Source organism: Tuber melanosporum (genome assembly GCF_000151645.1).
Source record: "Tuber melanosporum whole genome shotgun sequence assembly, scaffold_80, strain Mel28".
Taxonomy (NCBI): domain Eukaryota; kingdom Fungi; phylum Ascomycota; class Pezizomycetes; order Pezizales; family Tuberaceae; genus Tuber; species Tuber melanosporum.
The window spans coordinates 49,684-74,107 of record NW_003299129.1 but is presented as its reverse complement, the minus strand read 5'-3'; the positions used below and the strand labels follow the sequence as shown (position 1 = coordinate 74,107).

The following is a 24,424-nucleotide window of genomic DNA, read 5'->3' as shown; positions in this document are numbered from 1 at the left end:
GCGAACGGGGAGTCGAGACAGCTAGACATTTTCTTTCCTTCTTCCGCAGGATATCACCCCGACCGTAATATTGCTCGAGATATGGTTAAATCATATTTGTACATTCTTGTCCCATTTCCCCTTAATCGTTTCTAGCGAACTCACTACTAATTGAGCGCTGGAACAGACGATTCGAGCACTCCTCAACTTTTGGCGTCATAGCTTCAGGCACAGCAAACACTGTCTGGACTGCCGGAGCAACAACTCCCGCACAAACAAAGACCACCAGCGCCGGCCGAGCAGTCGCCCCTGCGAACGAGGAAGTGCTAACATGGGATATCAAAAAAGGCGAACTCCTCTCGCGCTGGCGGGACGGAAAATGCAAAGCGGAGGTCTCGGCCATTGCTCAGTCCCAGGCTGATAAGGATGTTTTCGCTGTCGGCTATGCCGACGGGTCGATCCGGCTGTGGGATTCGAAGACTTCTGCAGTGGTTATCTCGTTCAATGGGCATCGGTCGGCGGTTTCTACGTTGGCATTTGATCACTCGGGGACTAGGCTTGCGAGCGGGTCGAAGGATGCGCATGTGATTGTCTGGGATCTGATTTCCGAGGTGGGGCTGTATAGGCTCAAAGGACACAAAGATCAGGTCACGAAAGTTGGGTTTTTGAAAGGGCCTGAGGTAGTGGAAGGGGGGAGTGCGGAGGGTTGGCTGGTTAGTACTGGGAAGGATACGCTGATCAAGTTGTGGGACCTCACGACGCAGCATTGTGTAGAGACACATGTTGCACACCACGGGGAGTGCTGGGCTATGGCGCTATCGCCGGATGAGAGGGGGTGTATCACCGCTGGGAATGGCGGGGAGATGAAGGTTTGGGCTGTCGATACTGCGGGATTGACGTCGAGAGTTAAGGGAAAGTCGGATTGCCTGATTGACCGGGGGACCATATACCGGCAGAACAAGGATAAGGCCATTTCTATTACTTTCCACCCAAATTCGAACTTTGTGGCAAGTCATGGCGCGGATAAAAGTGTTGAGATATGGCGGATACGAACGGAGGATGAGGTTAAAAAGGCGTTGAAGAGGAAACGGAAGCGGAAGGAAGGGAAGGCGAACAAGAGGGATAAAGCCGAGAAGACGGAGGAAGAGTGTGATAATGTTCCGTATGCCGAAGTTGCAGATATCTTCGTTTCGTATGTCACCGTGCGGACAGGTGGGAAAGTCAGATCAGTGGATTGGACTACCCGGGGTGGTAAGGATACTGTACAGATCCTAGTGGCCTGCACAAACAATACACTAGAGTACTACGATATACGAAAACCAGCAAGAAAGGAAGGAAGGAAGGAGCAGGAAGTGCCGGAGTATAACAAATTATACGCTGTAGAGCTTTCGGGACATAGGACAGACATCCGCGCACTGTCTCTGAGCTCTGATGATCGGATGCTTGCTTCTGCGTCAAGCGGCTCTCTGAAGATCTGGAATGTGAGGACTTCAACTTGTATAAGAACTTTTGAGTGTGGGTATGCTCTGTCCTGCTCGTTCCTCCCCGGCGACAAAATCGTGAGTTACATCTATATAGGCTAGGGATCGAAGACGTTGCTAATAATGATGAAAGGTCGTTGTGGGTACAAAAACTGGAGAGATAGAGCTCTTCGATGTAGCTTCGTCAGCAATGATTGAGAGTATCAAGGCACATGAAGCTTCAATTTGGTCACTTCAAGTCCACCCAGATGGCAAAAGCCTTGTTACCGGAAGTGCAGATAAGAACGCCAAATTCTGGAGCTTTCAGATTGCGCAAGAAAGTATCCCCGGAACCAAGGTATGTTTAAACAGTCACCACACTATTCATGAACTGTCGCTGACACATACTCACCACGAAGCGAACAACACCCCGACTGAAGCTGGTTCAAAGTCGAGCTCTTAAGCTGTCAGACGATATCCTGAGCGTCCGCTACAGCCCTAACGGGAAACTCCTTGCGGTAGCCCTCCTCGACAATACCGTCAGGGTATTCTATGTCGATACCCTCAAACGCCTTCTCAATCTCTACGGGCACAAGCTCCCGGTATTAAGCATGGACATATCTTCAGACTCCAAACTTATCGCCACCTGCTCAGCAGACAAAAACGTCAAGATATGGGGCCTAGACTTCGGCGACTGTCACAAGAGTTTCTTTGCCCACCAGGATAGTGTAATGCAAGTGGCCTTCGAAAGAAACTCCCACAACTTTCTCTCAGCTGGAAAAGACCGCCTAATAAAGTACTGGGATGGCGACAAATTTGAAAACATCATCAAGATGGACAGCCACTTTGGTGAAATCTGGGCACTGGCAGTAGGAAAGGTTAGCGAGATTGTCGTAAGCGCAAGTCACGACAAGAGTATTCGAGTATGGGAACAGACAGACGATGAGGTACGGCCCCCATTCCTACTATAGCGCTCCTCACGGCATAATAACAATAATTAGATCTTCCTGGAAGAAGAACGCGAAAAAGAGCTCGAAGAGCTTTACGAATCAACCCTAACAACCTCCCTCAACCAAGACGAGACCCAGGACGAGAATGGCCCCGAGGCTACCTCCGCTGGAAAACAAACCATCGAAACTCTCATGGCCGGAGAAAAGATTATAGAAGCCCTAGACCTCGGAATGGCCGACATGACCATGATGAAAGAATACGCAGCTGCCAAAATCGAGAAACCAAACCTCGCCCCACCGCCTCGAAATCCATTGTACATTGCCCTGGGTGGAATAAGCGCAGAAATGCATCTTCTAAATACAATCCAGAAAATAAAAGCAAGCCATTTACAAGATGCGCTATTAGTCCTCCCATTCGACAGAGTCGCCCTCTTCTTGATATTTTTAGACATCTTCGCCTCAAAGGTACCCCTCCACCCCAACCCCGTGGCCCTCCCCAACCTCAAAAGCTAACATATGCGAAACAGCAATGGAACATCCCACTGACCTGCCGCATCCTTTTCTTCCTCCTAAAAACGCACCACAAGCAGATCGTCGCGACAAAGACCATGCGTGTGCTCCTCAGTAGCGTTCGCAAGAACTTGAGAACCGCACTCAAGAGTCAGAAGGACCAAATGGGATTTAATCTTGCTGCGGTCAGGTTCGTCAAGAATGGAGTTGAGGCGGCGGGGAAAAGTGATTTTGTGGACGAGGAGGCTTTTAGGGAGATGGAGGAGAGGGGGAAGAGGAAAAGAGCATTTGCTACTTTGGCTTAAGATAAAAGAGGGTATGTGAAATAGATCGCAATAATGTATGAATGACGGGGGGGGGCATAGAAGAAAAAAAGTGTTTGTTTCGGTTTTTGTTTATTTTGATTGTTATGGTGCGAGTGAGGTCGGTGAATCGTGAGTGAGGTTTTTGGAACAGCTAATATCGCTGCGATACTTGGATAACGAGTACTAGCCAGGATACTGATAACTGCCCTCGGTACCGTATTAATTAATGTATGATACTCTCTTTATATCTTGTCCTATTGTAACCCAACAACACTACCGTATCTATTACCTCCTGCATCATACTCGAGTACAGTAGCTGTCAAAGCATCCCCTATCATAGCTCCATCCAGGTTCAACGTCTTGGCACTCATTCCCTCGGCGCCCAAACCCCACTACCAACGCGTCTTCCAACTCTAAAACCCACAATCAATAGTACTGTACAAACCCCCGAACTGATGTATCATATCATAATACCATACTCGAGTACAAGTACAATAACAACCCTTAAATTTCACCACCACCACCACAACCACAACCCAATGTCCACCACCTCCTCGGAAGACGACGATCTCAACCTCGACTCCATCCTAGGACCACTAAACACCGCCGGCAGCTCCACAAGTAAGCGGCCCCAGCCACCCAAACCAAGCCAACTAACGCTCAAACCCCAGGCACTGCCATCGCCCCCGCTCCAATCGAGGTCTCAACCGACGAGTCGGATGATGACTTGAACAATACCGCACCCAGACATACTCCACCATCATTTACAAATGCAGCCCAAGCAGGGGAAGATGAAGTAGGCACCAAAGAAACCGTCCGCACGATAAAACACCAATCTGGCACTGGTGAGCGCATTCTCATGACAGAAGATGAAGATGACGATGCATACGAAGAATTCAAACGCAAAAGGGATGAATCTGGTAAGCGGAGGGGGCGGAAGAAGCGGAAGGTGGACGGTTCTTGGAGGGAGGGAGGGGGAGGGGGGGGTAAGAAGCGGGTTAAGAGTGAAGCTGTGAACAAGAAAGCCGCGAATCAGCGACTCTGGAGGACCGCCTCTGATTCTTCCTCCGATCGGAACGGTGAGGTGGAGGTGGAGGTGGAAATGGGCTTGCCGGCGTATCTAAAGGCGCGCAAGGAGGCAGTTGAGGCTGCGAAGGCTGCTATCGAAGATACGAATACGCCTCCGGATGCGCTAAGGTTTCCACCGGATTACAGGGACGTGTACTTTAGTGATGATGAGAGACTCGTGCCTTCCCCCACCTCTTGTTTCCAATACCCATATTGACAATATATCTCAGGGCGAGCTAACCTCCAAACCAAATTTCAAAAGCCTCCCTCCTTGTGCACCATACAAGGATATCCCACTGGAAGACTCCCTTGGTATAATCCCCTGCCCGATAGCACAATACCTCCGTGACTACCAGGTCGAGGGTGCTGCCTTCTTGCACAAAAACTTTGTCTTCCAGGAAGGCTGTATACTGGGGGATGACATGGGCCTCGGCAAGACGGTGCAGGTGATAGCCTTCTTAACAGCTGCCTTCGGCAAGACCGGCGATGAACGGGACCGCAAGCGGATGCGGAAGATGCGCAGGGGTGCGGGGAGGAAGAGGTGGTTTCCCAAGGTCATTGTTGTGTGTCCCGGTGGTCTGATAAGTAATTGGCAGCGGGAGTTTGATGTCTGGGGATGGTGGAATGTGTATGTTTATCATGGGAGCAAAGAGCGGAAGGAGAGCGCACTAGAGGCAGCCAGGGCGGGCAGGTGCGAGGTCCTGATTACGACTTATGGGACGTATAAGAAGGCATGTGGGGACATTAATATGGTGGAGTGGGATTGTGTTATTGCGGATGAGTGCCATCAGATTAAAGGTATTATCACTCAGTCGCTCGCGACAGCTAGAGAGATTGAGCTGATGGGTAGGGCTCTAGATAGAAGAACTGAAGTGACGAAAGCCATAAATGAGATCAATGCTCTTTGTAGGATTGGTCTGACAGGGACTGCTATTCAAAATAACTATGGTAATCCTAATCGCCCACCCCACCGACCCCGCTGCCACGCCTAACATAGACTAAATAGAGGAGCTCTGGACTCTCCTAAACTGGTGCCGACCCGGCAGCATCGGAACCCTGACAGAATGGAACAAAGCCATAGCAATCCCCCTCAAAATCGGACAATCCCACGACGCCACACTCAGACAGATCGGCAATGCCAGGAAGATCGCAAAGCGCCTCGTAAACAACTTACTAGGAAAGATGTTCCTCCGCCGCCTGAAAACTTTGATAGCCCACCAACTGCCCAAAAAAAGTGACAAGGTCGTCTTCTGCCCCTTGACTGAGGTGCAGAGGAAGGCGTATCAGGGATTTCTGGACAGCGAGATGGTACAGAACATCAAGTACTCTGGCCAGGTCTGTGATTGCGGGAAGTTGAACAAGAATGGGGAGCCCGCGAAGAGGGGGGGGTGCTGTTATGTTACTGACAGCACGGGCAGGAAGTGGAAGGAGATGGTGTTTCCATGTATTCAGCAGATACAGAAGCTCAGCAATCACCTTGCTAATTGGATTCCCCGTAAGTATCCATTAACGCAATGGACTAACGTGAAGTCGGTGCTAATGTTTCTTCGCAGAGAACGAGGATAACCAAGAAACCCGAGATAAGAAGCGGGAGCTACTAGAGACCTGTCTCCCCGACGATTTCGAACGCATAATCAATAGGGAAATGTTGACAAACTTCATGGACCCCGAAATGTGTGGAAAATGGATTGTAAACGATCCTAGAGTGTAGCCGCCATCCATAGGATAATGTTGACGATGTATCAAACAGGTCCTACAAAAGCTCTTGAAATTTTGGCACCAAAATGATGATAAAGTCCTGATATTCTCCTACAGTCTTCAGCTCCTCAGGATTCTGCACAAGCTGTTCCAAAGTACCGAGTATAACGTTTGTTATTTTGACGGGTCCATGTCATTGGATGATCGTGAGCGTTTCTCTCTAGAAAATATTAAGTTTAAAGTTAACCATGATTGCTAGGCACAAATGTGGTTGCCGAGTTCAATAGTGACCCCTCGCAATTTGTCTTTTTGATTTCAACGAGGGCTGGAGGTGTTGGGTTAGTCGCTATTTCCATACCCGAAAACTAATGATAGAGCATGCTGCTAAATGAATCAGGCTAAACATCACAGCTGCGAACAAAGTAGTCATTTTCGACCCTAACTGGAATCCCAGGTATAATAACGCCCCACCTCACCCCTATCCTATCCAATATAAACGACATTAATCCCCCCATTTCCTCAGTTATGACCTTCAAGCTCAAGATCGCGCATACCGTATCGGGCAAACCCGAGATGTCGAAGTCTTCCGACTTATCCTAGCCGGTACCATCGAGGAGATAGTCTATGCCCGTCAAATTTACAAGCAGCAGCAAGCAAATATTGGCTACGGCGCCTCTGAGGAGCGTCGTTACTTTTCCGGTGTTCAAGGCGACAAAACAAACCAGGGAGAACTTTTTGGCCTCATCAACCTTTTCACATTCCAGAACAACACTATCCTAAAAGAGATTGTGAACAAGACAAATGTTGCGGAGTCGAGGGCTGGCGTTCAAGTTGCTGGAATGGAAATCAACAACGAAGAGGTAGAAGATGTGGAGCTTGATGATGACTACGAAGGAGAAAATGCCATCAGTCAGCTAGCAGCTATAGCGAAAGGGGAACAGGCAATTAAGAAAAGTTACAAACCATAACCACCTCGTGTAAAATTTGCTAACAATATTATAGGGAAGGCACACAACCCTGTCGCCGCAATCCTAGCAGAAGCTGGTATTTCCTACACTCATGAAAACTCCGAAGTTATCGGCACATCAAAAGTCGAAGCACAGATAAGCAAGCGTGCAGTCGAGACCACAAACGACGCTAATACCGGTGATCTTGTTGCCTTCGATGGCGGCTCCACTAGATACAAGTTTCACCCGCCAGTGCATATTATGAAAAGGCAATTTTGTACTATGGCAAAGATGTTCTGCTTTGATGATGTTAGGGAGTTTGCGCTTGTCGTTGAAGGATGGACGCAGAAGCAGAGACGAGACGCCTTGGATAAGTTTTATAAAATGAGAAGGGATTCAACAGCTAAAGGGGAGGAAGTTAGATTGGAAGATTTCCCAAGTGAGAAGAAGGTTGGCATCAAGACGGAGGGGAAGGCCGATACGGGGGACATAAATAGTATCAAAGTAGAAGAGGATGACGATGAGGAAGGGGATGAATTGTAATGTAAAAATGACAACCAATCTTATAAAATTATAATACACTCGAGTACTTGTACTATGTACAGTGCAGACTTATCGTCTCCATTGTACAGTATAATACAGATACGGCTGGAGGCACAGGCAAAATTTCCCGTCATCAGATCACTGACCCGCCAAGAGACCTACGCCTACCATAGGGTAATGTAGGCAACCGCAAGGTCACAAGAGCATTGCCTCCGGCTCCCTTGCTCTTCATCCCCCAGACCCTGCACCCCAACATCCACCAGACTCCCCTTTGAACGAGAGGGCCGACCCCCGAAACATCGCGCCTCCGCCGTATCATAATATGCTCCTTCCCTGTTTTTAAACACCCGAGCAGATCAATTCCCTAACAAGACAATACTTAAAGTAGACCCAGGCTTACACTGCTTTTCACGTTCCACTCTCATAAGGAAACTCCCTTCCCGGCCCTCAACAACTCGCATCCAACTTATTCCCCCAGCATGTGCTAAAAGCGCAAGCCAACTCCTCCCTCAATCGCGCACCCCAGAAGAAAGGCGTGTTTGAACAAAGGAAGGCAGGCTAGACCTACCAAGCATGTAAATACAGTCAGGCTTCCATGAGGAATTATCTTCGAAAGCATTCCCAGCAACCTTCCATTCTACAGTGCCGACATCTGAGGAAGGCAAAATTGCTTCCTCAAAAAATGCAACTCCCTTACTTCAAAAGGGGTCGGATAGCCCTAGCGATGTATGATATTATATCTTTCATATACAACCTCTGGATATAACCCCAGGTGGAAATATCAATCCAGCATACCAAGCTAAAGCAGAGATTCCCAGCAAAGCCATGCAAGATATTGGCCTAGGCAAATGCCAGTGGGACAAGTCCCCTGAACCTCGTTTCTAATTCCGTACTAAAAGCTCGCAGGCCCCCTGTGGTCGCAGGATTCTGATGGCTTGCAGATAATATAGCCCTAGCAATGCTTCCACACGGATTCGGTAAATTGCTCATCGCATATAGCGGCAGTTATGGCCACAAATGGCCGCTACAATATCCCCTGTTATAATAAACGAATTCCACCCCAGCAGAGCAGTTTATCTCCAGTTAGATCGGGATATAGTGCTTGCTTTCGGAGGGAGCGGGCTGGGACATTGGCTCCAGTAACTATCATAGCTGCGGCGCAACTGAACCTTACCACAGCCACTATGATACCCCCGCAGGACTATGGAGTAGTGGGGTTGGGGGGTTGTATCCCCGGAAGCCCTCTGGTCTGATGCTGCAATTGGGCCATATCAAATGCCCGAAGGCGATCTACCTCTCGACTCGGCAGTTTGTAATTCCTTTCTTCAACCACATCGTGAATCACACTGATGGCGGCCAATAATTTGGCGCTCCTGGAGTTCATACCTAGCTCACACCAATACCTTCTGATGGTAATGGGTGGGTGCTGGGCACTCAGAGAAGCTGGGGAGACTATCCAATCCCGGATTATAAGTTGAACTCCACCTGCTTGCTACAGAAAGTTACAAGCGGATACTTGTTTAGGGTCATGGGAGATACTTTACGGCAGGGCTATCACCTCCCACTACCACCCCCACCTTTTGATCTTCTAATTTACCCCGCGCAAGATGGGACTCTCTGCCCTAGCTTTATTCGTCCTCCGCTCCTCCATCTTCACACCTAGGAGTCTCCTAAATTCCTCACGGGTCTTTGGAATGACGGATAAGTTATCAGATCAATTCAAGCCACTGCTAAAGATAATGGCAAGACTACTTCTGTCATTCTTGATGATATGCAACGCTGCGATGATCCAGCTGGCATGAGTGAGAGATTTGACACCACCGGTGCAGCAACTGAGAAGCCTTGAGAAGCCTGACCTGTGAGATGTTCGTGCTGTTCACCACTAAGGAGACATCTTCTTTGACCAACTCAACTATTTCACTCTGGGCCACCGTAGAGAGTTCTTATACCCGCATGAAATCTAATCACTAAGTATCACCACAAAAAATACAAATTAGACAACATGACACCGACAGCTCTCAGTCCCTCTTGATAGCTCCTCTTTGCGCTACTTCCTCAACTCCAGCGGTCCGGCATTGGGACACTCCAACATGTATCTTATATCCAGGAACTACAGTACCAAACCACTACAACCTGTGGAACTCCAGGCTCCCTTCTAGGAGTCTTCCTCCTTAGAAGAACTATCCCACGCACTTTTGGGCTAAAGCTGTGGCTACGCTGTAACTGGTGGGCCATGTATGGTGTTCTTACGGACATACATCCAAGGCATTCACCACAAAAGATAGAGGAACTGGGAATGGGTCTGTTTCTACAGCGAACAGACTTGATAGAGTTGTTGCTTTAGTAATCGATATATATCGGTCCGAGCACTTCAGCGCCGATCTCCACTTCTGCTGCCATGTTTCTCATTATGGGACCCCTGACGATACCATTGCGGTACCGTATGTCTTCCAGGGGAAACCGGTCTACAATCTCTAGCCTTTCCTATTCATGCCGTGCTCTATGTACTACACATACTAATCTTTACACTACACTATTCCCTATTATTCTCTATCGTGGGTTTCTAGAGACGTTCCGTTGTCATTTTCAACCACTCTGCTAATGTTAATTGGGGAAATCACCTTGTTATACTTTTTTCCGCCTTATTTATATGACATGCACATGCTATTCCTTAGCTAGCCAATCGATTCACCCTAAATTCTCTTGTGTTATCATCATTGCCGCCGTTCAGTCGTTCTTATCTCCCCCAAAGCGCTGACCCCCACCCCAAAAACAGTCATATTATACTACGGTACGCAGGGCATCTCGCTCTCTTCTCTTGACCCCCCCTGATCCCAATGAGTGTAAATCTAGAAATTTTCCCTCCGCGACTTGGTGATGTGGTATATGAACTCACGGGCGATTATTCTTCCCATTTATATATATATCGCGACAAAGACGATTCCCAATGGCAAACGCAACGGAGAATGCATAACCTAATTGGAACCCAACAGCCGGTATCACTAACATCAAAGTCCTATAAACAGTCCATCACGAATCACGATAGTCTCATAACCCCCACAAATAATCATTCAATGTAGAGAACCCCCTTCATGAGAAATATAATAACAAAACAAAAAACAGAACGCCCCATTTTTCCTAACGCCGCAAATTAAGTATACAAAAAGGACCCTTTTCTAAATTATAAAAATAAAAAAGTGACTTTATTTCCCGCCAAAATCCAACTTCCTGGCAACTTTCCTACCTCTATGCCCCTCAAGCTCCGCAACGTCGGTACCCTCATCCCAGCCCGCCCTTCTCTTGAGATCGCCACCGACCTTCTCAATCCCCTTCCCACCACCCTTCCTGGGTAGCAACTCCGGCTTCGTAGGCGTGGGCTCCTCCTTAAACCACTCGCTCTCCAAGCACTGCTTCGCAGACCAGCGCTTTCGGGGATCCAATCTAAGCATGGACATGAGCAACGTCAGGCCCTCCGGCGTTAGCGTCCTGAAAGTTTCACCGTAGAAGAGACTCCCTTGCTCGGGTCTTATATCTTCGGTGTTCGGGATAACGTAATCCGGTAGCTTCGTCACGCCCGGCCAGTTCTGCTCCGTGGGCGTTCCGAGTGCCGTGGCGATTAGTCTCAACTGGTGCACGTCCGAGTCACCGGGGAGGAAGGGCACGCGGAGGAGGAGTTCCGCAAAGACGAGGCCGAGGGAGAATATGTCCACTGATGAGGAGTAGGACTTGGCGCCGAAGAGGAGCTCTGGAGGACGGTACCAGCGGGTTATCACTGTGCTGGTCATGGCGCGGTACGGGTCCGAGAAGCTGCGGGCGAGGCCAAAATCCGCAAGTTTTAGTTGACCATTTGTTGCTAGGAGGAGATTGTTTGGTTTGATATCCTATTCATCACCCCCATTATTAGCCCCTGTGCCCACCCCCCCCTCTTAGGGAGAAACATGGAATAAACCAACCCTATGCAAAACAAAATTTTTATGGCACCACCAAAGCCCCCTCAGGCTCATCGCAAGCCAACTCTTGATATCCGCGCCGCCAAACCCAATCTTGGTATCCTTGATGATCATCTCGAGATCCGAATCCAGGAACTCAAGCACAAGGTTCAAGTTCTGGTTCTTGCTGGAGAAGACGTCGATCAGTCGGATGATGTTCTCATGCCGCAGCTCCTGCAGGAACTTGACTTCACGGATCGCATCCATCGAGATCCCGTCCACCATCGCGGAGAGTTTGATCTTCTTGATTGCGACGGGGAGGGCAGTGGATTTGACATGGCCGAGGTGGACCACGGCATAGGTTCCTTCCCCGACCTTGCGATCTGTGGGGAAGGGGGTATGTTAGGGCCGGTCTGTAGGCAGGAGGAAGGGAGGGAAGGGGTGGAAGGGGTACCTTTAGTGTACTTCTTTTTCGTCTCCTCGTTCATTTGCTGGGCTAATTCGCCCCCGTTAGGGGCAGGTGCGGGGGTGTTATCACCGTTGGAGGTCGTCATCTGTGGGTTGTTCGTGGGAAAGTGGAAGGCCCTGGGTTCGCGCGGCTGGAAGCTTCGAAACCTTGAACGGATGGTTGGTGCGGACGGTGTGGGCACTGGGCATTGTTGTCTGATCTCATCTGATCTTATCTGATGGCATTTAATCACTCACTCGGAATAGTCTTTAGTGGTGGAGGGGTGAGGACTACCAGCAAGGCCCCGATCACTCGTGCCTATATGATAGTATCACACTATCATATTATTATCTCAGCCTCTCATTTGGTCCCGAAAGGAGGGATCGCGGTTTTAGGAGACACCAGAGTACAAGATAAGCCATGGGGGACAAAGGAAGCCCAGATTCCGTGACTTGTGCAAAGTTTAGCTAGGAACCCAGAGTACTCGAGTATACGAAGGTACAGCGCCTAAGTTTTGAATATTTTGCTAGCAGGGGGTATTCCACTAGCAGGGATTAAGGTGATGAATGGGGAAAGGTCGCTTAGGACTACAGTAGTGTGGAACACAACGCGATTTTCATGATCTGCGGCAATCCTATTGCCTGATACTGACACTCTCTTCTACTCCCTTCAGATATCCAAGTTTACAACCGCTTTAATGGATCAAATATTTCCAACTCCTCTGCCGACTATGCCCCCTGGTCCTCCGATCCTTTAGTCTTCCAGTCCCCTACAGCCATAAATCACCTGCAAACTTGAAGTAAGGTAAGTGAGAAATGCCCAGAACATGAAAACTCTTCGTCTCATAAACAACCTCAAGGATGACCATCTAACTAAAAAATGGTAATGACAGGATATATATAAAAAACAACAACCACATCCTCCTGTCCTTCCACAGTACTTCTGTGTATACAGGGTCCTCCCAGGTACGTCCCCCTGTGCTTTTAGAAATATGATAACTAACAAAGGAAAGACAAACTTCAGCATTGGATAGCCTCTAACTATCGTTCTCCCATCTCCCCCACTCACCAGCTTCCCCAGTCTCCATCTCTCCTGGTCTCCAGCTTACCCATATTCCCCAGTCTCCAGCTTCCCCCATCCACATCTCCCCCGGTCTCTAGCTTCCCCCATCCACATCTCCCCCGGTCACCAGCTTCTCCACCTTTCCCGGTTGCCAGCTTCCCCATGTTCCTCGGTTACCAGCTTCCCTGGTCTTTAGCTTCCCCAGTCTCCGGCTTCCCCGGTCCACAGCTTCCCCAGTCCATAGCTTCCATGGTTCCTAGCTTCCCCAGTCTCCATCGTCCCCAGTTGCCAGCTTCCACAGTGCACAGCTTTCCAGCTTCCCTTATCTACAACTCTCCAGCTCTCCCTGCTCCCATCCTCTCCGACCCACAGCTCCCAATCCTCCCTGGCCCACAGCTCCCAACCCTCCTCGGTCCAAAGCTCCCACTCCTCTCCAGTCCCCTGCTCTCCCGACTCTTCATCTTTCCTACTCTATAGCTACTGTGATCTCTCACTCTGTGTCCTCAAGATGAGAGTGGTGTTTGGCCATAGCTGTGTTGGGAAAGGGATGAAGGAAACTCCGGGAGTGTTTAATACTTGGTGAAAAGGCCGTTGGCATCAATAACGGCCTGACATCTAGCAGGCATACTTTCAATAAGCTCTAGGAACTCGTGCTCTCCCACATTATTCCATGCAGTCTTGACAGCTACTCTCAATCTGTCATACGACATAGTCTCTGGATAGTTATCTTGGAGATAATTCTTCATGGTATGCCATACTTTTTCGATAGGGTTTAAGTCAGGTGAGAATGCCGGCCAGAAAATAACCTCGATTCCTCTCTCTCTTAACTCCAGAGAGGTATTGCCTGCTGAATGTCCCGGTGCCCCATCCTGCATGAGTCTCAAATCTATCCCATCTTGATGACAGAGCTCAATGTACCCATGAATAACAGGTACTGTATGTGCGCAGTAGGTTTCTGAATTGATCGGACCCCAATCCTTTTCCCAAAATATTCCGGGACCTTGCGTGCTACCATGAAAACATCCCCAGAACATCCATCCTTTCTTTCTCTGATGTCTTTCAACAATACAAGTAGGGTCCCACTCTTCTCCTGCTCTCCGTGTAACCCAAGTGCGTGTATGCCTTCCACCCGTAATCCATGTTTCATCGGTCCACAGTATGGAATTCCACTCTGCCTGTGTCCAGTGAAGATGCTCCTGAGCCCAGTTGAGTCTTATTACACGGTTTCGTTCAGAGATTGGTGGTTTTCTCATCGCCAGCCATCGGTGAAACCCCTCCTTAATGAGTGCTGCCCGTATTGCTTTCTTTCCTACCCCCAAATCCAACTCCTCAGCCAATTGTTGAAAAGAAAGCCGTCTATTCCTGGCTGACATACACACATATCCGATAAGGTCTTCAATCTGTGCTTGGGTAAGAGTAGGAGGGCAACCTGGTTTCTTGGTTGGTGTTGCTGGCGATGTGCATGCATACTGAATCTGGTGTTGGGAAAAGCCTGTTTTTTCCTGAATTTGCTTATACCTCCAGCCTATTGAGCGTAGGAGCTGGCAGTCACGTCTTTGGTCCCGGGTCAAGTGCGGCATATTGGTTGATAATTAATTGTGAAGTATCATACGAAAAAAATTACTCTCGTGAAAAACCTTTCATCCCCCATTCCAAGACTTCAACCCACCCTCCTTCTACTTACAGTTTACCACTATAATCCCTGCCCGCATAACACCCCTGCTAGCAGAATATTCAAAACTTAGGGGCTGTACCTTCGTAGCTGTATAGATACTGGTATCAATGCTACTAAAACCCTCTTGCCAGCTCTCCCATCGACCTACGGTATTCATCTCCACCTCGAGCTCTCCATATTCCTACCATTCCAAATTCCGCAATGCGGCTGTAAAGGGCACGAATGTGGTCCCGTTATCCAATACAGTCGCACCTCACAGTCCCGGATGACCAAAATCCGGCCAAAATCCAAAGAATCTGCCCCGAGGCCTCCTGAATGTGGTAGGCTGATGGATCGTAGGAGGCCGGTAGATGGTCAAGACGGGTTAACAGAGGTAGTGGCATTAAAAGCTCGTAGCGTGATAGTATTGTGATGGGGGATAATATTGTGATGTTGGTTTCTCGGGGGGGGGGTGCGTTCCCATTAAACACGGGGCAAACCGTTATCCGAGGGAAGGAAGTGAGGGGGGAGACATCTTCTACTCTACGCTGCACGTTCTCATACGGTAAGTAATTTTGAAGAGCGAAAAAATGAGAGCGGTGACTTAGACGTGCTCTTCGCGCAGGGTTAGATATATGATAGTCCGATGCCGATGTTTGAAAAATGTTTTGATTTTGGAACTTTTGCTCACTTGTTCTTCTTCCCTCCTTTTTCCATGTGTTCCCCCCCCCCGTCCAGGCCGGCACTCGCAGTGACAATATAGGAGCACAAATCGGGAGAAATCCTATTCTACTCGTATAGTACCAGCCGATCCCGGGCTCTCCCTACAGAATATCAAATAGCAACGTTTTTTTTTTTTATCCCAGCAAGATGCAGTGTTTCGCCCACGCCCGGGAGAATACGGAGGTACAGCGCCTAAGTTTTGTATGTTACACTCGCAGTGGGCATTGTGTGAGCAACTGGTGTAACATACAAAACTTAGGAGCTGTACCTCCGTAATGCTTCAACTTCTGAGCAAGAGAACACTGGGTTTGGGTGTATTTGTTGATATTTCTTTCCTTTTTTGAAACCTCCAAAACTAGTCTGTGCACACATAAAATACGGGGGCTAAAAACTCAAGACACCATCAAATCTCGGGAGGGACGGGGCGGATTACTTGTGCCACCCGTGCGATCATTTCCCGGCTCGGCCCCAGAAAAACCCTGCTTCGCTCGGGTACTCGTACTACAGTATACGATAGAATGTCATCCCCCCCCAACAAAGGGATTCAGTTACAAGTATCGACAAAAGGTACGAGTAGACTAACACTTCGGTCAGTTGATGGAAGGAATCTGTGTAATTACCGGTAGAGTATTCAAAAACATACACTTTTTTGGAATACCGGTAACTTGTGCCGTGGTATAATTCCAGCGGTAGGTTACCGTACTATGCCAACAGTCTTCACCATACAGCATTATACTCGTGGCGGAAGGGTCAACGGCAGGTCCTCGTACTTGTATCAAACATACAAGTAACTTATCATAATTTCTGGTTACCCTGCTTCGACGGTTTCCCTCTTGGCTGACCAAATACCGGTACCTAGTTAGTAGTCACCCGCCCAGGTTCGTCGTGCCGACATGCCCCCCCCGTGAAGACTGTATCCATTCTCTCGGCCCCATTGTGAGTTCCCGCCATTGTTCAACAAGCATCCCGTTGCCATATTAGCTCGTCTCCTTTTCTCTCTTCCCTTCTCATAGAGAGAAAAACCTTTCACCACACATCACACAATGGCACCATCCACAGCGTCTGCCTTAAACCGTGAGTTCCTCTCCCTCCTATTTTCTCCCCCTCTCCCTCCATCATCAAAAACATTCCTAACACACCCCATAGCAATTGTCATACCGGCGGTACAGATACCCCCTCACTTCAGTACCCTAGGCTCTGGCCTCCTGCACGAAACTCACGCCCGCGAGTCCGTGAGTACCTTAACAGCCCTCCTACTCACCTCGCCAGGCATCTTCCCCAATAAAGCGAAGCCAAAGCCCTGGTGGCGTGGCCAATGCCTCCTGTACGGGCTCGACGCCCCCCAATCTTTGGCAATCCAATCACTACGCGAGAAGCTGGAGAACGCGCTTCGTCGTGGGGACCTGCAGATCCCGGAATATCTGGTGGAGCTGGAGCACGTCGAGAATGGCAAGTTTCGGAAGCTGAACGCGCAGGTTAGGGAGGCAACCGGTGTGAAGAAGGAAGGGAAGGGTGGTGGAGGAGTCAAGAAGGACAAGGAAGATCGGTTGAAGAGGGTCCTGGGCGCCGCGAAGGTTGCAAAGAAGACCTCTACGGGTGCCGGGAAGACAACCGCTCCAGTAGCTGCAGCGAAACCCCGTGCGAAAAAGGAGCCGGGACTACTTGTAGAGCCAGACCCCGAACCGGGGGTCAAAGCAAAGGCGAAACCTCGTGCGAAAGCACAAGCCCCGCCAACTGCAACCGCCGCCGCCGGCGGAAACATACAGATATACTTGACAGCCCTTCCACCCGCCCCTGCCCCCAGAGCCAGACAAACTGCCAAGCGCGGGGCCAGCTCCGCTCCCAAACGCCGTACTCCAAAAGCTGAGCCGCCATCCAAAACCCCTGCAGCTGCAGCAAAATGCGCTGGAGGCGGTCCCGGAAGTCGTGGTGGTCGCGGTAGTCGTGGCGGAGCTCGAGGCGGTCGTGCTGTGCAGCCCACCAAGCACGAAGCTAGCTCACCCCCACCAGCAGCAGCTCGAGGCCGGACTAAGCAAACTGCTAGATGTAGCACTAGGGGTGGCGCTGGAGGCACACGTGGACGTGGTGGCTGGGCTAACGGTGGAATTTCAACTGCGACGGTTAAGGAGGAGGAGGAGGAAGTGCGTGATGGGTATGATGGTTGGAATTACGACAGAGGAGGGGGATATAGTGATGACGATGGATACCCTTACAAGAGTGAATATTCTGGGCATTCTGGGTACTCCGGTTCCGAGGGAGGGGGGATCAAGGGGGAGTATGATGATGAGGATAGGTACTATGGGTATGGGCATAATACCGCGTTTTAATCTTTCTTTTTTCACAATAATTATATATCTATTTTTTATTAGAACTTTGGTGGCTTTATGTAGGTGGTTAGTGAGGAGAAGAGAATGGGTACAATCTCGTCGGATGTTCCTAGTTTCCCTTTCAGCCCGGTGAAGTTTCCCTTTCAGCCCGGTGACGCTGTCTATAGTGGACTTCTCTCATGGTTCTACAGAGCAGAGTGATGGCCCATCGAGTGATAGGTAGTGGGGCGATCCGTCGAACGATCTGACCCACGTCTATCGTGGTGCCTGATACCGTGGCTTTTTCGAAGACGTATCATACTGTATTGTGTTTAATATCCTTGGGGGGGACGCTAGAGTAAACCAAGGACAGCAGTTTTTTTTGCTTCACCATTGTACAGTACATTGTTCTAACATGACAAAAAGACGCCTCTTTCCAACCCCCCCCTTTCCTATTTCCCACGTAAACTTTTTTTTTCTTTGAAAAGAGAATAAGAGTACTAGTTAACATCGAAAGAAAGGGCATCAGCAAACTCATTATCCGCTTCCATCCCATCATTATTTTTGCAGGCCCTTCAACGAACCGAGGCTGAGCGCGAGGCCTTGGGACCTACTTCGGATGCGGACGAAGCCTATTACCGGGCCATCGTCACCTTCTTTTTCGATGCTGAGGTTTGCTAGTGCATCCTCACCTGTAAGAAAGAAAGAGTTAGCTATCAATTTGCGGGGAATGGATAGATTGGCTGGGTGGGGGGCTAACCAAAGACAGATCTTGCGTAAAGATTTGCGCTCAGGAATTGGCAGTCCCCCTTTAAGCTTGCTTCGGGGGTCAAGCAAGCCATGTTCGTACTCTTCATCAATTGGTCAAGGAAGTCTCTCAGTGTCTTGGCCTTCGAATTGATGTTGACCTTATTCTCCCATTCAAACTCGGTCCACATGGTTCGGAATTGGGTCTCGCTGCAGTAAGCCGGCTGAATGTAGTCCATGATGTCGACATGTACATCGTTTAAGATGACCACGTTGGTCTCGGTGGATGACGGTCCGTCGTAGACGACGTTACCGAAGATTACTGCGGTGTCTGTGGAGGAGACCTTAATTGTTGCTTGGACAGACTGGAATGAGTGAGGGCCAAGATTCTGGGTAGTTGGTCTTTCAACAACCTTCAAATCTCCTAATGTGGCGAATTCGACCGAGAGGTTTTGCAAGGTTTCGGTGGTTTGGTTGACAAGTAGAACGTCAAGAATGATGTCGAACTGGTGAACCTTAACATATGCCTCAGCATATACTGGGTCGGAAAATCCGGTGAGCTGCACAACGCGACTAAGCTTCGAGGAAAGGTCCTCGACACTAGCATCGGCCCCTGTAGCCTTTTCCAGATCCTGCTCGACTATATCGGCTCCGTTAGCCGCCGACTTCTTGCTCAATTGTCTAATAGCAAGAACATCATCGACTTGAATCATGTTCTTTCCCTTCTCAAGCTCCTCCTTTGCGATCCTCTTCTTTTCCTCGGCAGCCACCATAACCCTAAATGCCTTTCTGGTGTCTTCCAAGAAGACCTTCTCAATCTCCTTCTTTGTCTCAAACTCCGCCAACGAACGCACACAGGACATGATTCTGTCCACGCTGTCCTCGTCAATCTTCGCTTTCACAAATTCACTCTGACCAACACGAATGATACTAATCATGATCAGCATAGCCTCGGCTTTCAAGGCATTGGTGCGAGAGGCGTCAGAGGAGATCTCCGAGTGGCGCATGACAAGCTTTGTGAGAGTAGATGAAAGTACAGAAGCCAAGAAAAAGTCGCCGTCAAGGATGAGTGAGCGTAGAGGTGGCTTCTGAGCGGCCTTGACAGCTTCAAGTTTGGCAGCACTCGCAGACTCGCTTGTCAGGGCGCTTTCAGTTGCATATGTACCATCTGCAAGCACTTTGCGTGATCCTGATGGCACTGCCGGTTTTGAACCTTCACCAACTTGCTCTGCATCGTCTTCGGGTTGCTCATCTAGTAGACGCTGTTCCGACGCAAGGATTGGTATTTCACCAAGACTGGCACGGATCCGCTTCCACGCCTCCCGGATATCTGGTTGGGAAGAGAAGAGATGAAATTAGTTTCGCCACCCAAAAACCCAAACCCAAACCCGACCAATTACCTTTCTGCTCAACACAGTACTCTCCGACAATCCATAATGCTCCTCTATAGACCTTTCCGGCTCTCACTTCACCTAAAGTGCCCATGAGGCGCTCGATGATAGATGAACGCAATGCAGGGAATTTCTCGACAACTTCTTTAACAAATGCAATAACATCTACTGCAGAAGAGTTGTTGAAGTCGCTAATGAAGTCCATAAGCAGCCCAACAACACTCGCGGCAACCTCAGAAAATTTGATGGCGCATGTATGGATGGCGTGAATCAAAAGTTGCCTATATTCGTTGTTCTGTAAAGCGTTGGAATTTATCGCTCGGAATTCTGAAAGTGGTGACATTTTTCATACCTTTTCATAATCTTGATCCACGGTTTTAGCAAGTTGGCTCTTGAGCAGCATTACCACCTCTTCTACGTTTTTGCTTGACGCCATGTCCATTGCGATATCGAGAGCTTTTTTCCGCACATCGATATCAGGACTGTTTTTTATTAAGTTAGAAATTAATTCAGTGAGCGGAGGGGTAGTTGATTGACGGAAATTCTGTAATGGATGTTATACCTGGACAGGACCCGTAGTACTTCCATGACTAGATCATCAAGCACACCATCATTCTTCTTACGAAGCTGATCTACTTTATCGAGAACTATAAGCTTGACATTATTGTCAGAAACTTTGATACTGAGCTCGATAAATTTCCCAGCAGCAGCCTTAATTGCAACCGGATTACTTGTTAAAGCTGTTAGGGAGGTTGCAGCTTCGTATACGACAGTATTTGAGGATGCCTCGAGCAGATCGAAAATCAATCTTAGATATCTTGCCTGCATTGCTCCCATGTGTAAGAAAAGCCCCACTATAAGAAGTATCCCCCAATGAGATGCAAGCAATCAAAACCCACCTTGTTTCCTGAGTTAAGTATGGCATCCTTTCTAGTGAACTCAATGAGCACGAGTTGCGTCAGCTCATCTGTATTGGCAATATCATCGAAAACGGAATTAAGGTATTCTAAAGCTTTTGCATGTGAGATCGCACTTAGAGAAGCAAAAGCGTTCCTCCTGCAAGTATTGTCACTCTCAGTTTGCAGGAACGTTTGGATAAGTTCGGGGGCATCAGGTATCAGATGTTCCGAGTGAAGATATACTGATTGGATAGCCAGAACGGCATTCTTGCGGACATAGGCATGACGATGTTCGAGGCATTGACGGGCAGAGGGGACCAATGGTTCGATAAGCTCGGGCTCTTTGACTTTGCAAAGGAAACGCAGTGTTGCACCACGGATGAATTCATTAGGATGGAGAAGGTCGTTTCGGATACCATTGCTATATACCACATATCCACATTAGCTCTTACTCCCCTATTCCCGTACGAATTCCATCAATAGATTATATCAAGCTCCCATGTGACATAAAGGCCAACACAGGAGGCGTAATAAAACCTCAAGCTCCCCTCCCCGGACAAATACCTACCACACCAATATCATCTCCTGCTTGAGCTTCCCACCTGCATCATGTTTCGGGCAAATTTCGTAGTAGAAGTATAGCAATTTCTTGAGTGGTTTTGACTTGCTGGGCATGACAAATCGGATAATGTGCATCAAGAGTTGCGGCATGGGATCGCCATTCAACATGATGGTGAGAATCCGACGCATAGTTTCCACCTTGGATTCATCGGTACCCTTTTCCAGCTGCTGTTGTAGCTGCTGAATCGATGGCTGGTCTGCGGCATTATCAAGGTGAACGATCGAGTACGAGTGCTCAAGGAAGGAAGACATTATTGGGAGATTTTTCGTTGTTTATTCGTTAGATTCGTGTGCGATGGGGGCCCTGGTGGTGGTAATATCAGTGGATGGTGCTTGTAAGACCCTGAGGAGTGGGGGACGCCAAGGGTGAGGCTCGTAAGATACCAGACGGTGGTCTCTGCTTGCGGAGCGAGGAGATCGATACAAGCAAAGGATAAAGGTCTACGGGAATGCCGAGACAATATGGTGCTACTCCCCAAGCTAGGTAGTGTTGGTGTGTGAAGCAGGAGGAGAATTGATTGAGTGATTGTAATGCTCCTTTCTTCTTCTTGGGAATAGGAACACTGTGGTGTTTTTGCTTTCTCAAGCATCCGGCAGGGATCTGACTTAATCTCGGCGCGTGCTCTTATGTACGCTGGGACCAGTTCTCGATAATGTATCAAACGAGCACCGGTACTCTACTGTATTCGACTACTTGTACTGTACTCGTACTGTACCTGAGCTTAAATACCGGTATTCTACTGCACAGTGTGGATGTGATATATTCCGACACAGACGTGAGACTCGCGAAGCTGTACAAGTATGAATGAGAAACTCCCACATTAAACTATTCTCGGCCGCACAACTTCACAGGAAAATTCAAAGAACTATCCTATTTACACCTAGAAAACATAATACCGCCGTAATCCCGAGCCTACAAGCCCATACGATAACCCTCAATAAGGAAACAGAAAAATAACCAAGGACCGAATAACACTTCCTACGCACCCCCCCACGAAAAAAAAAAAAAGAGCTCAATAGCATCCATTCCAGTTCCCAATCTTAATACCAATCCGGCCCCGGCTACTCCCTTGGCACTCAAGAGGTGTCGTTAACACAGTTTCACCCCCTGAATAATTCCCAAGAGGCGATGTCTATCGCTTCAGGATCGACTCCCAGAGTGCCGCAAGACCTGCAATACCTGCTCCGATCAACTGTGTCTCTCTTCCGACACTTCTTCCAACAATTGCTAGATTCTTCGGGTTGAATAGACCCATGAACTCGAGTCCCTTGTAATGGACCAAGTAAGCAATAAGAGCCTTGGTTACCGCAAAAGCGAGAGGGTCCGCCTTGTACTCCTCAGCCGACCTGTACATAGCTACATTGGAACTCGAACGAGCAGCTGCAGCTGTTGCTGTCAAATTGAAAAAATATGCATTAGCCAAAGGAATGAAGATAGCTGTAGCCAGCCATGTCGCAAATGGGCCCCAAAAACCCGCAGTCAAGAGCACGAAGAGATCCGGCAAAAGGAAGAGCTTCGGTGAATTCTCGATCACCGGTATCGTGGGTATCTTGGCAGTGTAGGTGAAGGGAATCAGATGGTACAGCAAGATGATGGCTTCATATGCCAACGAGACGGCATTCACGGAAACGACATTCGACAAGCGGTCGCGTAGACTTATTGCCTTTTCTTGAATGGCGGCTTTCTCTACCGCCTTCTTCGCGCTCTCCCTGATGGCATTTGTGCCGCTCTCGATCGCATCTGCGATGGCAGCCGGGGTCGGCGGCAGAGGGACCTGTGCCGCCTCGCGAAGCGATCGCACGGTCCTAGGGGTGCGGGTTGAGAGAGAGCGAGATCCGGATCTCAAAGTTCTCTCAGTTGAGCGGGGCTCTGGGCTTTCTTCCTCTGCGCTGTGGGTTCCAAATTAGGGTTCGAGAATCGACGCAGCCGCGAGGAAGGGTGGATACGTACGTGGAAGCGTTCTCCGTGAGACTCTCAACAGCGTACCGCGTGGTTCTCCGTCTGGTTGAGCGCGTCAGAGGGGCGTCAGAAACGGCCGCCACAGATAGTGCATGCTTCATGGGGGACCGCGTAGCTATCGTGTCGTAGTATGCGCTGAAAGTGGGGTCATTCAAGTATTGATCAGAATGAGTGTCCAGATAATCGGTGAGTAGGTTCTCAATATCATGCTTAAGGTAGCCATCGACACTGTTTTCCAAAATTATTAGCTGCGCTCTTGTGCGACGCGCAAATAGATCACGAAAGGAGATCAAGAGGGATCGTACCGAAGGCCAAGTTGTTCTGCAAAATCGACAAGCTCAGCCTTCCGCTTCTTAGCCAACCAGAGGGAAGACATGTCAGCGGCGATTATGAACAACTAGATATTGGTATGGGGAGTATAATAGTTATGAGGGTATGGTAGGGTTTTAGGTTTGGTGTTGTTGTTGTTTTTGGGTGAAGTGAGCGAAGGTGGGTAAAATACATGGGAGTAAGAGCCGGGTGTGCGATATGGGGTAGGGTGTCGCTCGACAGAGGACGCGGGGAACTTTAGCGCGCAGTTACTGTACCAAGTACCGTAACTTACAAGTACTCGAGTACTCAATTGTATCATATCATATTTGTAAGATGCTAAATTGTCAACACACACTGGCCTAAAAAAAAAAGAGGGCGCTGCCAATCACTGCCACCGTATCATACTCGAGTAAATTTACTGTACGGGTACCTCTACTGTAATTTCCAACCCAGACGCAAGCCACACCAACACTAGATAGTGCAATACTCGAATAGAATCCCTTCCTTATGAACGACGCGGCTCCTCTGAGGTCGATACCGGTATGATGGTCATCCATATGATACCATAATATCACTACAAGAGTACTCGCCTCTCCATACTTAATATTAAGTGATCGTAAGGATTTAGGCCCTCTAATTGCCTTCTATAATACCAGACTTGTAGAGCTAATATCTCTGCACAAAAATCCCATGTTAATTCAGACATATCCTATCTTAAATTCCTGTCAACCTAAACCGTGTCCTTAGCTGTGCACTGAGGAAACATCCTCGGAGCGACCAAATTCAGCTGAGAAAGATACGATATGGCTCAGACAGAGAACCTACACATCACGACGAGCAATCTCGACCTCACAGCGCGGAAACCGACATCCTACCACCATTGTATGCTGCCCAAGCACGACCATACGATAC

General features: G+C 48.8%; 6 protein-coding genes; 3 read left to right on the top strand and 3 right to left on the bottom strand.

Moving 5' to 3' along the window:
- Window positions 1-81: 81 nt before the first annotated feature.
- On the top strand, window positions 82-3,204 carry GSTUM_00011212001 (uncharacterized protein; the record flags this gene model as incomplete). Its single annotated transcript, XM_002841774.1, has 6 exons — window positions 82-98; window positions 167-1,538; window positions 1,594-1,797; window positions 1,859-2,386; window positions 2,441-2,854; window positions 2,917-3,204. 6 exons carry the CDS (start codon window positions 82-84, stop codon window positions 3,202-3,204), a joined length of 2,823 nt encoding a protein of 940 aa, XP_002841820.1.
- A 915-nt stretch (window positions 3,205-4,119) lies between these two features.
- Window positions 4,120-7,460, top strand: GSTUM_00011211001 (uncharacterized protein; the record flags this gene model as incomplete). XM_002841773.2 has 11 exons in its annotated part: window positions 4,120-4,813; window positions 4,869-4,891; window positions 4,924-5,070; window positions 5,131-5,220; window positions 5,279-5,767; window positions 5,826-5,962; window positions 6,023-6,176; window positions 6,230-6,308; window positions 6,368-6,424; window positions 6,494-6,924; window positions 6,973-7,460. The coding sequence occupies exons 1-11, from the start codon at window positions 4,437-4,439 to the stop codon at window positions 7,458-7,460; spliced, it is 2,472 nt and encodes an 823-aa protein (XP_002841819.1). The 5' UTR covers window positions 4,120-4,436.
- A 2,957-nt stretch (window positions 7,461-10,417) lies between these two features.
- GSTUM_00011210001 (uncharacterized protein) lies at window positions 10,418-12,005 on the bottom strand. XM_002841772.2 has 3 exons: window positions 11,844-12,005; window positions 11,414-11,772; window positions 10,418-11,341 (listed from the first exon to the last, which is right to left on the bottom strand). The coding sequence occupies exons 1-3, from the start codon at window positions 11,941-11,943 to the stop codon at window positions 10,664-10,666; spliced, it is 1,137 nt and encodes a 378-aa protein (XP_002841818.1). The 5' UTR covers window positions 11,944-12,005; the 3' UTR covers window positions 10,418-10,663.
- A 4,314-nt stretch (window positions 12,006-16,319) lies between these two features.
- On the top strand, window positions 16,320-17,647 carry GSTUM_00011209001 (uncharacterized protein; the record flags this gene model as incomplete). XM_002841771.2 has 2 exons in its annotated part: window positions 16,320-16,350; window positions 16,423-17,647. The coding sequence occupies 2 exons, from the start codon at window positions 16,320-16,322 to the stop codon at window positions 17,601-17,603; spliced, it is 1,212 nt and encodes a 403-aa protein (XP_002841817.1). The 3' UTR covers window positions 17,604-17,647.
- A 493-nt stretch (window positions 17,648-18,140) lies between these two features.
- On the bottom strand, window positions 18,141-21,492 carry GSTUM_00011208001 (uncharacterized protein; the record flags this gene model as incomplete). The annotated part of the gene is made up of 7 exons (XM_002841770.1): window positions 18,141-18,274; window positions 18,343-19,659; window positions 19,730-20,015; window positions 20,073-20,202; window positions 20,283-20,542; window positions 20,620-21,040; window positions 21,188-21,492. 7 exons carry the CDS (start codon window positions 21,490-21,492, stop codon window positions 18,141-18,143), a joined length of 2,853 nt encoding a protein of 950 aa, XP_002841816.1.
- A 542-nt stretch (window positions 21,493-22,034) lies between these two features.
- On the bottom strand, window positions 22,035-23,728 carry GSTUM_00011207001 (uncharacterized protein). XM_002841769.2 has 3 exons: window positions 23,506-23,728; window positions 23,192-23,428; window positions 22,035-23,130 (listed from the first exon to the last, which is right to left on the bottom strand). Exons 1-3 carry the CDS (start codon window positions 23,574-23,576, stop codon window positions 22,374-22,376), a joined length of 1,065 nt encoding a protein of 354 aa, XP_002841815.1. The 5' UTR covers window positions 23,577-23,728; the 3' UTR covers window positions 22,035-22,373.
- Window positions 23,729-24,424: the final 696 nt, after the last annotated feature.

Coding starts and splice junctions, on each gene's coding strand:
- GSTUM_00011210001 (XM_002841772.2), bottom strand. CDS start 11,943: ATGACGACCTCCAACGGTGATAACACCCCCGCACCTGCCCCTAACGGG. Junction 11,773..11,843: donor GAAAAAGAAGTACACTAAAG/GTACCCCTTCCA, acceptor CCTTCCCCACAG/ATCGCAAGGTCGGGGAAGGA. Junction 11,342..11,413: donor AAAATTTTGTTTTGCATAGG/GTTGGTTTATTC, acceptor GGTGATGAATAG/GATATCAAACCAAACAATCT.
- GSTUM_00011207001 (XM_002841769.2), bottom strand. CDS start 23,576: ATGTCTTCCCTCTGGTTGGCTAAGAAGCGGAAGGCTGAGCTTGTCGAT. Junction 23,429..23,505: donor GCAGAACAACTTGGCCTTCG/GTACGATCCCTC, acceptor TTTGGAAAACAG/TGTCGATGGCTACCTTAAGC. Junction 23,131..23,191: donor CTCACGGAGAACGCTTCCAC/GTACGTATCCAC, acceptor TGGAACCCACAG/CGCAGAGGAAGAAAGCCCAG.